Source organism: Thermobia domestica, chromosome 3 (assembly GCF_964235325.1).
Source record: "Thermobia domestica chromosome 3, izTheDome1.hap1.1, whole genome shotgun sequence".
NCBI lineage: Eukaryota > Metazoa > Arthropoda > Insecta > Zygentoma > Lepismatidae > Thermobia > Thermobia domestica.
In genome coordinates, this window is record NC_137456.1 from 222,367,371 (window position 1) to 222,382,889 (window position 15,519).

The 15,519-nt window shown below is 33.3% G+C and overlaps 1 protein-coding gene across 1 annotated transcript in view; it reads left to right on the plus strand.

The window, feature by feature from the left end:
- Positions 1-7,657: 7,657 nt before the first annotated feature.
- The window catches only part of LOC145681588 (uncharacterized), a 30,502-nt gene continuing 22,640 nt past the window's right edge, over positions 7,658-15,519 (plus strand). Inside the window, exons 1-2 of the mRNA XM_081753215.1 lie at positions 7,658-7,794; positions 15,014-15,132. Coding sequence (XP_081609341.1) covers positions 15,065-15,132 — 68 coding nt within the window. The 5' untranslated portion in view covers positions 7,658-7,794; positions 15,014-15,064. The remainder of the gene's footprint in view (positions 7,795-15,013; positions 15,133-15,519) is intronic.

Consider the following 15,519-nt stretch of genomic DNA (forward strand, 5'->3'; position numbering starts at 1 on the left):
ATCTCATACAATGTTGCATTACTTTATTAGCTTTCTTACATCTTGCTGAAGTCATTGTTCTGTGATAATAAGTAAATATTGCGAAGCGACACCAGGTTTTAACACAAGAAAATTTTCATATTTTTGTGCTCGAATATAATATGTATCTATTCTACGTAATAAACTCTTAATTTTTTAGATACTATTTAGTTTTAAAGGATGTACCTTAAATTTGCATCTTATATTATTGTAAATACTGTATGATAGCTAGCTATAATAAACATGAGCCAATAAGAAAAGCTATTGGAAATTTAAATAGGAAATTATATTTAAAATAACATGGTTTGAACATAATGGGAGGATTCCCTCGTAGCAATGATGCCTCAGATTTGGGTTCGATTCATTGCGAGAAATTATTAGAGTTCCTTAATTTACCATGTCGGTTTTGATTCTCTTAGTCCTATACCAAGGACGAATGCTCTTTGGGGCATTTAATGATCAGTTTCAAGTGAGTAGCAGAGAAGGTAATAGAGCATAAGGTATAAAAGCAATATACAAATTTAATTACTCATATGGCAACAGGTCAATAGTCAGGAAAAAAACCCAGGAAGATTGAACCCCATAAATGCTGTCTATTTTCACTCCTGGAATTATACTGAAGTTCGTTTGAGAATATAATTTGAGTCTTTTTTATATATAGTGTCAACTGCTAAGATATTTATGTACAATTAGAAACTGTACATAATTTTCATATACAGTTAGAAACTAAAACGATAGGATTAAGAAACAATGTCGAGACAGCGAAAAACACTCTCGTTACACCCAACAAGAGGCTTCCAGTAAAATGTTGTGTGATACAAAACGGATGGCTTGCCAGGGAAATCCAGTCCTACAAGAGGAGATAGTGCATATATTCCATGCGTCTCCAGCTAGTGTCACCTGAACTTTTCATGAACACTTCAAATTACTCAGTTAGTTATGTTCCTCGTCAATCTTTCCTCTAATATTTCGAGTTAGACATTTGACTACTGATCATCAGGGTATACAATAGCTTAAATCCTTCTCATAATATGATCATCACGTTGTACTTTTGTGCTTCAGTATTGTGAATATTGCGTAAAATTGTATTTATAAACAATAAGAACACTCTATAAGTGTTGACAAAAATAAGCAGCCATAAGTATCGATAAAATTTTACTCAGTATTCATAAATAACTAATGCTGTAAAAGAAATAAATAAAAATGAAGATTGTGTTTTGAAAAAGAACTTAAAATCCATTGTGTGCCCTGGAGATGAGTGACAGAGTGTCTCACTCGAAATATTGGAAGATTGACTAAAGAACTGTACTAGGTGAGTAATTTAAGGAATCACAATGTGCTCCATATACTCGATTATTAATTATTCAAAACTATCTAAGATTACAATGCTGTCATAAAGCCTGGTACACCAGATTTAATCTACCCAATATCAACTGAGGGAAACTATGAACGCGAGTTGGCAGGTAACAAGTGGGAATATGTGGTTTCACTAAATAAGTCATTTATTTACTTATCCGACAATGTTCAAATATGGTCTATTATCTATTTGCTAAAGGGACGTAATGGCTTTGTCCGATACCGCTAGGCAACTTTCCTGAAGGAATTCATGTTCGTTGCGGGATTGAGCATGCTGGGAAGTTGGTGAGCTGTAAGATTGACAGAAATGTAAAGTAAAACCGCATATTTTCAATCAACCATTATGGTCTTCATTTAGCTAAGAGATATTCCACGTTTGTGTAGACAGAATACTCCAAGGTGTCATTCATATGGATAAGTCATCTAGTTAGACCACTCGAATGTCTTCGTTTTTACCAAGAAATGGAGCACGAAAAGGCATCCATGTTTCATTCACAGACTTTCAATGAAATGTCTGATAGCGCATCAATAGATTTTTGTTGGTCTGGACTTCTTAAACAATGTCATGTCTGAACTAGTTATGGTTTCTGGAAAGGTTGTAGAAAATAATATAGAAGAATACCTATTCATATTCTTCAGTGTAGGCACCTTTAATGGCGTATTTGGCCCAATCAAACATTACTGCTGGTGTCGACATGTTTCTTGAGATGATTATTGTGCATCATACTTGTTCCAGAATAACTTTCTGTTACGCAAATTCCATTTTTAGTTTAATCTTTATATGAATATTTGTAAAATTCATGTTGAAAACAGAACTAAATATGTCCATCAAATGGTATAAATCTACCATTTTGAAGTGCACATAGGTTACTTCAAACGACGAAGCTTGATGTTCAGATGTTGATCAATAACAATAAATACGGAAAGTAGAATTAGGAGCTTAAAATTATATTTCAGGTTTCTTTAAAAAAAAAAAAAAAAAAAAAAAAAAAAAAAAAAAACTTGAGGTTAAAGTATATGCGATTATTTCATTTCGGATTTCTTTCTTTTGTCTTAAATTAGTTAATGAATAAAGGTAAAGACAGTAATTTCGGAGAGGGCTGTCATAAAGGAATTTTTGCACAAAAATTAATGCTCAGATCTAAAGGAGATTAAGGCCTTTGTCAACAATAAATAGCAAAATACGTACATGCATGTTCAGTACCATTACTGTCCATATGAAATTTAAGGTGCAACTGAAGCTCTTCTTTGGCCTCATCCCCACTTTTTTCTTTTTAATTTTAGCGAATAGCTTAAAGACAATGAAGAATGCAAAATAAATAAATAAATGTAGAAAATGGGTCAAGTAGTATCTAGAAAACGATCTTCTATGAAATAGTAATTGTTTCCAAGACCCTCCTTATAGTGTCTAAATTCGGGTGCCCAAGAGTTATGACGTCATAAACCGCGCACTCAAATTTCTGATCTAAAATATAAGAAAAGGTTTGGAAACAATTATTTGTTTATTTAAACTAAAAATACAAGCTGATTTTAAACTGAGCAAAGTAACGTTTCTTTAAAAATAATAAATGTATAACAGTTTCGCCAACTAACTGAACATATTGGCTTCATCAGATGCTATGAAACCAATCACCAACTGACTGAACATATTGGCTTCATCAGACACTATGAAACCATGGCTTCATCAGACACTATGAACCAATCGCCAACTGACTGAACATATTGGCTTCATCAGACGCTATGAAACCAATCATCAACTGACTGAACATATTGGCTTCATCAGACACTATGAAACCAATCATCAACTGACTGAACATATTGGCTTCATCAGACGCTATGAAACCAATCATCAACTGACTGAACATATTGGCTTCATCAGACACTATGAACCAATCGCCAACTGACTGAACATATTGGCTTCATCAGACACTATGAAACCATGGCTTCATCAGACACTATGAACCAATCGCCAACTGACTGAACATATTGGCTTCATCAGACGCTATGAAACCAATCATCAACTGACTGAACATATTGGCTTCATCAGACACTATGAAACCAATCATCAACTGACTGAACATATTGGCTTCATCAGACGCTATGAAACCAATCATCAACTGACTGAACATATTGGCTTCATCAGACACTATGAACCAATCGCCAACTGACTGAACATATTGGCTTCATCAGACACTATGAAACCATGGCTTCATCAGACACTATGAACCAATCGCCAACTGACTGAACATATTGGCTTCATCAGACACTATGAAACCATGGCTTCATCAGACACTATGAACCAATCACCAACTGACTGAACATATTGGCTTCATCAGACACTTTAACAAAAAAGAGGGAGTTGCATATAAATATAAACAAAATCCTAGAAGCTAGTTCTGAGCGTTGATTGGCTGGTCAGAACGGACTCAGCCAATCATAATAGAAGTTACCAGAAGTGAAATTAAAACATCATAAATCCCTTTCCTTCCCTGATCTGGCAGAAAAATAAGCTACAAATCAAGTTTTTTTTTTCAATAACTTGCCCCATTGTTCGACAATTTTAAGTCATCTGTTTTTATATGAAAAACTTGGATTTGTATCTTATTTTTCTGCCAGATCAGGGAGGAAAAAGGATTTGTGGTGTTTAGTTTCACTTTTGGCAACTTCTATTATGATTGGCTGAATCTGTTCTGACTAGCCAATCAGCGCTTAAAACTAGCTACTAGAATCCTCTCATATTTATATTCAACTTCCTCTTGTTTGTTAAGGTGTCTGATGAAGCCAATATGTTCAGTCAGTTGGCGAAACTGTTACACTTTTATTATTTTATAAATAAACGTTGCTTAGCTCAGCGATTTGTATTTTTAGTTTAAGGTATTTAAGATAGCAAAGCTAGTATGAACCAGTTAGTTATTGTTTACTTAATACCGTTTTGTAAATACTACCTGGCTCGCTTTATCTTTAAGTTATTCACTAAATTAAAAAAAAGTCCGTGTGAACTTGTAATGAGACTTAAATAATCACAATATATTAGTGTAGAAATACACTAATATTAATGCTCAAATTTAAATATGGTTACGACTGTTATCCAATATTTAAACAATTAAATTTAAACAATGAAGTTGCAACTGAATCATCACAATAACTTTAAATCTGCAAATTGCTTGTACACTATCGACATCTATTAGCATCGGATGGGAAGGCAGTGTAGTTAGCAACATTTATTAGAGAAACTGTGTGCTATTAGGAATTAGAGTGACACACTGACATGTTGTCTTTTATAAATATAATTATCAACGAACTTAAAAAGTTTGTTACTGAATTCTCTATGTTTGTGAGTTTGTATGTGTGGGTGGGTGTGTTATTTGCGAGTTTTTCAATTTTGAGTCCACCATTCTATAGAACACCAAAAACTATCTGAAAGAAGTGATGGAATTTTTCGCATCACTCTTACTCTTACCCAGATATTGACCAAAAAAGTTCGGATTTCAGGAGATTTAAAGAGCCATATCTCGGGAGCAGTGTCATAGAGAGATGATGATATCTTGCGAATTTTTCAATTTTGAGCCCTCCATTTTGACCATGTGTCTTCATAAAATGAATTACGCAGAACGTTTCAACAGAACTCTTAAACAAAACACGTAGAAAAAATTTAGTTTTTTCTTATGTGTATTCTACCGGACTTGCAGAGCATTGCTACGACTGACTGTTTATTTGCTTATTGAAGTTTAATGTCCCTTTTCAGCAGCGAGGCTATATGAGATATAGACCTACAGTTTGAAGTGGAACCCGAACTACCGTAATATGTTCAAAGTTTTCGAAGTTCTTCCACCGAGAATCGATGCGTGCTGGCCACTAGACCAGCAGGGAGGGCGCCAAGAGTGATTTTGCCACAGCAGAACATGCTATTATTATTATTTACAAAGCTATGTCATTTGATTTATTAAAACTTTTGTCTCTAATGGGTTGAGAATTGATTGTTGTTTTCAAATTCATCTATTCATAACATATATTGCTATCGTAAAATGTATTTTATTTTTATTTTGTAGTGTATTTTATTCTTCTCTAAAAGGGAACAAAATCAGAGGAAACTAATAATTATAATTTACGCAATAATATTTCAATCCAAATTTTTATTTAAATATTTGGGTCTATAAGTACTTTCGGTTTCATACATTAGTACCACATACTAATAACATATCCATGTAAGACTTTAGAACGTAGTCCAGGGAAAACAAATTCTTCCTTTTAATTGTAAATATTACAATAATATAGACTAATAATTAACTGTATCCTTTTCCTTCCGAAGGATTTTAGGACTTCAGAGTGAAAGTATCCGAATTTTCCATTCCATATATCTACTATCAGTTTGTTTATTTACTTATCTTTGCTAGGATATGTAACGTTATGGCTTTATAAAAGGTTAATCTTTATAGAACTTGTGTTTGGTTGGTTGAATTGGTATATAGCGTCCAGTTCATCACCGAAGCTACATGAAACATGGCATAGACTTCGTGTGGTTCGGGTCCCACGTTAAACTTCAGGTTTTCGTCTTAGGCAAATTCAATGCTGAAAAGGACATTAAACTCTAAAATAGCTAACAAATCTGTCTAACACTACGAGACTGGTCATCACAATTTTATACTCAGTGGATCTCGAGAACACGAACTAAAACGTTACCACTTTCATATCCAGCTTTCTACACTTATTGTTGAGATGAGAATTTCTTCCTTCCTTCTCTCTGGCGGTGGAAGTAGAAAGCCGGATATGTTCTGTTACTTCCAGTGTTGCTAACCAGGAAAACACATTGTTAATAGTCTATTAACATTTATATCAATCGTAGTTTTAATGTCACATGATCATGCTCTTTAGAATAAAGGAGGCAATGTTAAATGAAGCAGGACTGATAAGGAAATAATTAGTGATATGAAAAATGCGACAGAAAGGAAGGCAAAACCTTGAGGAAATCCACAATGTTAGTTATTACAAAATCTATTTATGATAACGACTCAGGATTGAATCAGTTGTTTGGAATCCCTCTTTCTTATTTTAAAATTTCCCTTTCACTCTATGTACAATTTCTCAGAAACCTATCTCTTCTATTGTTGCTTGTAGCAGAGATTATGTACTTAATTTTCTAAATTAGTTAATTAATTGTAAACTGATAAAAAAAATGATTTTAACGAAGTCCGCACTGGAAAAATTGGCAGAATTTTCGTGATAGACATATTTCGTTACTATAATAAAGACAATCGACAGTCAGAATAAATAAAATTATAAAATAGAAGAAAGAAATATAAGGCGATTTCATGAGCTTAGCAGAAAGTGACTTAACACTTTACCACTTTACGATAAAAACTATTCATAATTTATTTTGTAAGTTGAAAATGTTAAAACCTGGATTTACAAAAAATCACACAAAAAATGGAATATAATACTTTTATACTTCTATATTTGTAAACAAGGTATATAACAGTGTATCTTGCAATTTCAAAGAACTCCATATTTTTTTTTTTTCTTTTCTTTTTCTTGAATTCTTAATTTTCAGTGAGAATACTGTATACTTTGACCTTACATTATGTTATGTTGTATTCTTCATATTTCGGAGGATGGTGATTTATTATGCTACGAGCAATTAAAATTTAGACATTTCTTCATATTTCGTACGCTGTATATATGTGTGTATCATAAATAAACAAAAACGTTCCAAAATACTCCAATTCCATTGTCAAAATCTGTTACAAAATAAATAACTGTCTTTTATTGTTATATGCAATGTTAGTTTTATTCTGAAGTTATTTTACTATATGATAGTTATTTTTTTTATGATGTTTCAATCAAACACACACATTCTATCCTAGATGAGAGATCAGAGTGCAAATGTAGTTAGATTTTGTCAGGAAAGAAAACTTCTTTACGCGCCCGAAATTGCTGAGGATGATTACTCCGCTCATTTCACTCGTATGTTGGACAAGTTGAAGGAAAAAATTGGAATGAGTACGCCTCTAGTTTCAACACTCGAACTTGCGCGAATGGAAAAAAAAAAGTTTTCTATCTTCTCGTCTTAGAGATTAAATGCCCTTGTTTCAGGATAATGCAATATCTATACAACGACTTTTCAAATTAAAGGTCGAGTATTGACAGCATTTCTGATCTCTTATACAAACTATATTGTCAATTTTGTTAATATCAAATGAAATGTTCATTCATATTTACAACATATAGCAATAATCAGCAGTTCAAAAAGCAACCATTGTCATTTCATTATTTTTGTAGTAATCTTTCATAGTTACCATCTTATTTGCTTAAAATGCAGATCTAAACTTTTTCGGCCAGGAATTTTCAAAATTTACAGCGTTAGATAACGTATTAATTCAACCATAAAAAGTTTCCTCAAGATAAACACCAAATTTATACCATGTAAGTACTTTTAAAAGAAAAGATTCATTAGAAAGCACACTGATGAGATAGATTTACTGTTAAACTAATATCCTTTGTGCTTACATTTTAATGTCAAGTCATAAATATAAATGGTTGGAATTCAAGTTTCTTATGTAGGATTTCAGCTTGCTGTCCTTAATTCATAATTATATCATTTAACAAAAGAACTTACTTATAGTTTTTATAGGAGATAAAAATGTAAGGCAGAGACATGTATAAACTTTTGAATTAGGCAAAAGAGGACAAAACACCTACAGCTAATTCACTTGAGCTTGATAAAAGAATCAAAAGTGTTATGCCATTAAAAATTGCGTGTTGTTGAAGAGAAAATTTGTAAAATGTTAAACCATTAAACGATATTTGTCATCCTTCCCCTGAGCGATGGTCGTGAAACTGCGGGATAAAACCAAACCTGGTTCATTCAAAAAGTCATAAAATATATGTTGATGTTCGTACTAGTCGAAGCCGATTACGTATAGTTCTATCCATTAACTCATCTTGATGAGAAAGTGTTTAGCTCAACAATTCCTACAAGTATGAACTTTTATTAAGTTATTCGATGGAAATATAAAAGGTTGATTCAACCTGCATACAATTGTTTCTATCTTTCGCGCACAAATATAATTAACTTATTATTAGATTCAATTCTCATTGATATAGTCATTTTCTTGTTAATGAGATTATTATTTATATTTATAAGCGTTTGCATACATTCTTCGTGCGGCCTCAAGATTCAAGAATCTGATTTGTTACGTATTTTCTTCATGAGACTATTTGTCAGATAATGCCAAACATCTTTGCAGTTCTGCTCTCATTGTGATCCATGTAACATATGCGAAAAAATAACTACTTTTGCACTTATTCGTATAATGAAGGTGTTTCTGCTATAATTACTGTCTATCTCTGCAAGTTGTTGATGAAGTTTCAATATAATTGGACACGCGGAATTTGATAATTTCCAATAACATTTAGGTGTTCGAAATTACCGTAGTTCGTTATGTTAAACGTTTTAACCTTCAGTGATTTCATATGCATTTTTCAAGTAAAGGTAAATAAATAACTTGACTTTTTATTCAGCACGCACAGTATACAAAATATATTATAATATAATACAATAAAAACTAAGGAGGTAGTAATGGAATAAAAGTTACAATTTTAACTAAATACTTTGAATGACAGATCTTAATCTCTACCTGTTACAGAAACTAGAAGCTCTTTTTAAAAAGAATTATATTTGTTTCTGAATACTCCTTAACGATTCTCACAACATTGTTTCTTATAAAAATGATATTTCGAATTACAAGTTTTAACAGTATTCAAGTCAACAAGAAAGTTGATATTATTTGTTGCAATTCTAACATTTCCGTAATTTTTTTATAGCATTTAATAGGTTTCAGTCGTATTGATAAGCTAATAACACTATCACTTGACTAGGGATTTCAGAAATCAGGTCTGATGCTTATCAATTATTGTTCTTTGCTTTAATATTTCATTTGCTTCCTCTCACTGCCTAACGAAGCGCCAGAAAGAGCACATTCATCATGGCTTTCTTGTTAGTGTTTTGTGACAGATTTCAACTTGAACAAACAAAGGAAACTTGGTAATTCTTCATTAATCACACATTTTTATTTACCCAACTATTGGAGTAACTTGTGTCAATAAAAGCCAATCAATACATTAACACAAATTTATTTCTAAGACGGGAAATCAAGACCAAGAGTCTTCTAACGAGGAATATTATCCTCTTTCACGCTGTCAACAGTTCATCACCGGGTAATCCTGATTCATCTCACCTTTAGTCTTTAGGATGTTTTCATGTCTAATTTTTATTTGAAATGAAGATAAAAGATTTGAAGGTGATCCACATCAGTTGGACCAGGAAATGTACAGTAGAATAGAACATTGTTCATCACAGGCATGTATCGCATAGCTTGATATCACACAGAGAAAAAGGTGTGACCGATGCTATAGGGAGTGTTGGATTATGATTTTACTTTTCATGTTTGCATTTTACCAACGCTCATTTGATGATCATTATAATTTCTATATATTGAAATGTCTATTTGGTAGTCAATAATAATAGTTCTGGATTAGCCTTTCACCAATTTTGTTATAAAAATAATCCTCTATGGAATAATTACAAAATTTCTTTGAAAAATACAAATGAGTGTTTACAGTGTTAATCCTTAGCACACATATAGTGCTTCGGTTGATAAAGGTTGGAATTAGTTATGTACGGGTAACCCTTTTGCCCAATGCAGCCCCCAGGGTTTTTATAAAGGAACCTCCACACCTATGGAAGACGGTTTATAAGGATCCTCCTTCGCCCAAAGCAACCCCCGGAGGTGGGTTGTGATTAGGAATCTCTTTCGCTCAATGCAGCTACTGAAGATTATGTAAGGTAGGAAAACTCCTTTGTCCAATGTGACCTCAGGAGCGGGTGTTGTAAGTTAAGTGATCAATGGTCAACTGATAATTTGGTCTTACCAAGGTCCCTTTTTATGGATGGCTTCTATGCGAGTCGATCATCTTCGGATTCCACCGTGTCAACTTTGTGTCTTCCTGTTATTTCCGCGTATCGTCTGCTTGTGTTGATGTTTATAAACAATAGCACTGTTTTACAGTTGTAACATGTGCTTGAAGAAATAATACACACTGAAAAGTGGGGATCCTTACAATATATGCTGAAAATAATCACAATACTGAAAGTGTATAAGATTTTTCGTTAAATGCTTCATCAGGCAGGAAGATGGGAAAGTAGAAAGAAATAAAAATAAAAGACGAAAGAAAAGCTGACAAACGCCCAGGTAGAAAATATGTTGGAATTACATGATTACATGAATTACAGAATTACACGATTAAGTGGTAGAGTTATCAAGCTGTGAAGTTAAAATTAACGGAATGGGCACGTTGATAAGAGTACAGAGAGTGCAGAAGAACAAAGGAATAATAAATATAAATAATACATTTTGAATAAAATAGGGTAAAACTATTAAAAAAACGAAGGATGAAGTTAATCAAGAAATTAACAAAAAGTTTAACAAAGTAAATAATAAGGGAAAAAACAGATTAAAGCGAACTAAGAAGCTTCAGACGTGTAAAGCTGTGGAACACAGTCTCTGTTGCCGAACCGAACCAGTTCCTGTCCAATCTTGGGCACCAAGCCGACGTTAAGCCGACATTCTACTTATATATCTGCGAGTGTTCTCTTATCTGCGCCCAGGTCTTCCTAATGATCGTTTTCCAATTGGACTTCCAGTTATGACTTTGAAAGCATTCTAGTTTCTTCCATTCTGGTTACATGACTTGCCCACCTGAGCCTCTCAGACTTGATAACTCTAACAATGTTTGGTAAAGGGTATAAATAATGGAGTTCCTCGTTATGGAGTTTCCGCCATTTCTCATTCCCGTTCCTCTTGGGTCCCAATATGCGTATCAGGATCTTGTTCTCAAATACTTTCAGTCTGCGTTCTTCCCTTAGACTAAGCAACCATCTTTCTGAACCATACAGAACAACAGGCATGATTATAGTTTTATGTTTTAAGCTTCAAATTTCTCGATAGAATTCGCGACGACAAGATATTTTGAACTGAATAATAACACGAACTCCCTGCTTTTAGCCGACATTTAATTTCTTCTTGAATATGGTTTCGTCTCTTAATACTGATTCTAGATATTTCAAAGTATCCACTTGGTCAAAAATCATTTGATATTTTAACGCATCTATAACGGAAACAGTTATTCTGTTATGTTTTAATTAAGAGTCTACATAGTGAATGTTACATCTGAACTCCAGCGAATCCTCACATTTGACATTTTCTGATTAATCAAACGGAAATTTTGCTATTATATAAATGTCTTTCCTTGTCCACTTAAAAGCATAATTAAAAAAAAAAAAAAAAAAAAATGAAACAGATATTATTTTATTTTTAATGGTAAGTTTACATCCGGAGTTTCATCTCCTCAACTTTAGGGATTTGTAAGATGCTGAATTCATAGCAGAAAACTTGAACCCCTCTTTACCTCTTTAGGATAAGTGTTTCAAATTTTTTTTCTTATCTCTTGCTTCATGACAAAGAAGCATTTGTAATAATTTCACGTTTCTTCCTATAATAGTTTACCTGGGCAATAATGAGTCACTTCTATTGTTTAATGTAACAGCATAGATAATATTAATTTAAAATAATGATAGTATTTAATAATTATTACTTATAAAAACGATTGAAGAAAATAATAAAAATAACTAATACATGAATAATTATTATTAAACATTAAAATGATATAAAAATAATAAATTAAGTAATACGTAAAATATTTAATACTGTTTATTATATTTTGTTAATTTCTTTACCAATTTTCATTTTCCAATACTTTTTCCTTATATTATATAAGAATTATTATCTTAATTTGTTACTTCCTTACTCTAACTACATTTCTATTGATTACCTCTCCTGATATTTGTTTTATCTTCTTGTTAAACTGTGTCTATTTATGACACGTGGTCAGGGGCGGCTTTAGGATTGTAATTTTGGGTAGGCCCGCTCCCTTGCTTACGGATACATATACACATTTAATTAATTAATGACAGTAGGAAATTACTTTTTACAGTAGTGTTGATGCTATTTTTTAAATAATTATCTACCATTAATATAAATAGTGGAAAATATTGTAAGAATCCCCACATCACGACAAAAGCACATGTTAATACAACACGTGCTATTGATAACAAACAATGAAGCAGACGAGAAGTCAACACTGAAGACACCGGAGGAAGCCGAAAGGTGACGGACCTCACGAAAGGACCCGAAGAGGACAAAGAAAAGCGCAACCACGGAGGGATCTGGCATCAGTCGACCAACTGATCGTAACCTATCCTAAACCCTGGAGGCTGCTGTGAATATAATGGTTTATCCTAACCACAACTAGACCCTAGAGGCTGCTATGAAGCTAAGGGGATCACCTTAAACAGCACCATACCTCGCAAAGGCTGCTATAAGCTGCTTCCAAGAACCGAATCCTTGAGAACCCTGGAGGCTGCTATGAAGCTAAGGGGTTACCCGTACAGAACATTATAACCTGCAAACCTTGATCATTATAGAGAAAATTTGTTATTATAACTTTTGTAGACAAAAGACTTAATTTTGTAATAAAAATTGGTGAATGGATAAATCTCGCCCTGTCCATTATTTGACTCTACCCGTAAACATAATATGGTGATAGGCACTGGAGTTTTGTACTGGGCATTCTTTTTATTAACTTTTTAGCAGACACTAATGAGGTCAGTATCAAAATCCATCTAAGTCTCACTATCCCTCCTTTTATTCTTACCTTTCCCGAGTGCGATTTATGCCGGAAACTAGATCAGGTAAACAGACATATAGGTCAGGGGAAAATGATACACATATGACAGAGGGTGCATCTAATATATCTTTTAATATGCCTCATGTGACGAAATATTCAGGACACGTACATGAGGACCCGGACAGATTTTACATGCTATTTGATCATATGGCAACCATGCAATCATGGTCACCAGCTAAAAAGAAGGAAATTTTACCTATACACTTCCAGGACACGGCATTAGAACTCGTGTTGCAGCTTGAAAAACAAAATCAATTCGGAACGATGTCTTATGAAACTTTAAAATCTAAATTAGTTGCACTATGTAGGCCGAAAGTTCCATCATACAAAACAAAAACTTAACTAATTGGCTAAACATATCTTTACCATTAGAAAGACTCAAGCCACCGGCGCCTACTACTACGAAAGTGAGACTCAACCGATACAGACTACAAATACCGGATGCGACACAAATATAGATACTAATTTTAACCATTAATGAACTGGAATACATTTATTAATTACAGTGATGACACTTCTGCCCACTCTGAGGTAAATGATAGTGACTGCCTTCATCCTGCTTAGATGGGACGGAAACATAGTGTTATTACCACTACATATAGATATATCACACCAAGTTTTCTCATAGTGATTTTCTAGTGTATCATAGTGTTAATAGTGTTTTATAGTGTCTTTTATAATGTTTCCAACGGTATCAGTGTTGTGGTGCAAATAACTTTCATTAATAACAATTATGCATTTTTCTAAAAAATAATCTTGCAGATTATTTTTTTTTCCAGTGTGGGGGGTGTAAGGATTCCCACATCACGACAAAAGCACATGTTAATACAACACATGTTATTGATTACAAACAATGAAGCAGACGAGAAGTCAACACAGAAGACACCGGAGGAAGCCGAAAGGTGACGGACCTCACGAAAGATCCCGAAAAGGACAAATAAAAGCGCAACCACGGAGGAACCTGGCATCAATCGACCAACTGATCGTAACCTAACCTAAATCCTGGAGGCTGCTATGAATCTAATGGTTTATCCTAACCACAACTAGACCCTAGAGGGTGCTATGAAGCTAAGGGGTTCACCTTAAACAGTACCTTACCTCGTTAAGGCTGCTACGAGCTGAGATTTCCTAGAACCGAATCCTTGAAAACACTGGAGGCTGCTATGAAGCTAAGGGGTTACCCGTAAAGAACATTATAACCTACAAACCTTGGTCATTATAGAGAAACTTTGTTATTAAAACTTTTGTAGACAAAAGACTTAATTTTGTAATAAAAATTGGTGAAGGGATAAATCTCGCCCTGTCCATTATTTGACTCTACCCGTAAACATTACAATATATTTACTCGTTATTGTATCTTTCAGCGTTTATATATTTTTCAAAATTTTTGACTAGGTCCATGTCTACCCGGCCTACCCGCTAAAGCTGCCATTGCACGTGGTAAATTTATCTTGTGATATCTGATCCAGTATTCCAACAGAACTTTTTCTCCTTAATTCTTTCTTCTCTATCTCATGAAGTGTTTTAGGAAAATACTCATAGTGCACGTTTTAATGTTGTAATTATGTTATCATTATCTTCTGGTAAGTAATTCATTTTCTATTGCCGATTTGAAATTCCTTTTTTTTCGATTATCTATCTATCTATCTATCTATCTATCTATCTATCTATCTATCTATATATATATATATATATATATATATATATATATATATATATAAGTAGAAAGCTAATAAAATTGCTTCATATCCTACTATTGTTACAAAACATTATAACTTTATGTTGAAGAAGTAATGCTTCACATCTTAAACACTAATTCAAGTTATTTTTATTTCAGTTTCCTGTGACTTCGCAGCTTGTTGAAGTTGATTATTTTTAACAGAGCATCATGGCGATGAATAGTACTTATATGCGTGATTATGTCTTCCACGGCTTCAAAAGTGTTGACAAGAAAGAGTAAGTACCGGCACACTGATGTAGTGTTCAATGGTATGAAAGAACATTACAAATAATTTAGTGGTAGTTTATGATATAATGTGACGTTTCTTTAGGTGTGTTTGTATATTTAGAGCATTTAAGAACTTCAATTGCAACGTTTTAGACGAAATTCTGCTCAGTTTGAGTAAAATAAAATCGAAACTGATTTAGGATGGTAAGAGCACAGCATTCTGAATTAGTTATGCTGAACAGTGACCTAAAAGATAGGTGAATCCCCCAAAGTACACTCGTTCTTCCACTTAATATTTGCTGCTAGTTATAGCCCTAGCTATAGCTTAGCAATATGGGAATAGTAAACATATACGATATATTTTGTGTTTTAGAGGAAGTGTACTGTATATTTAT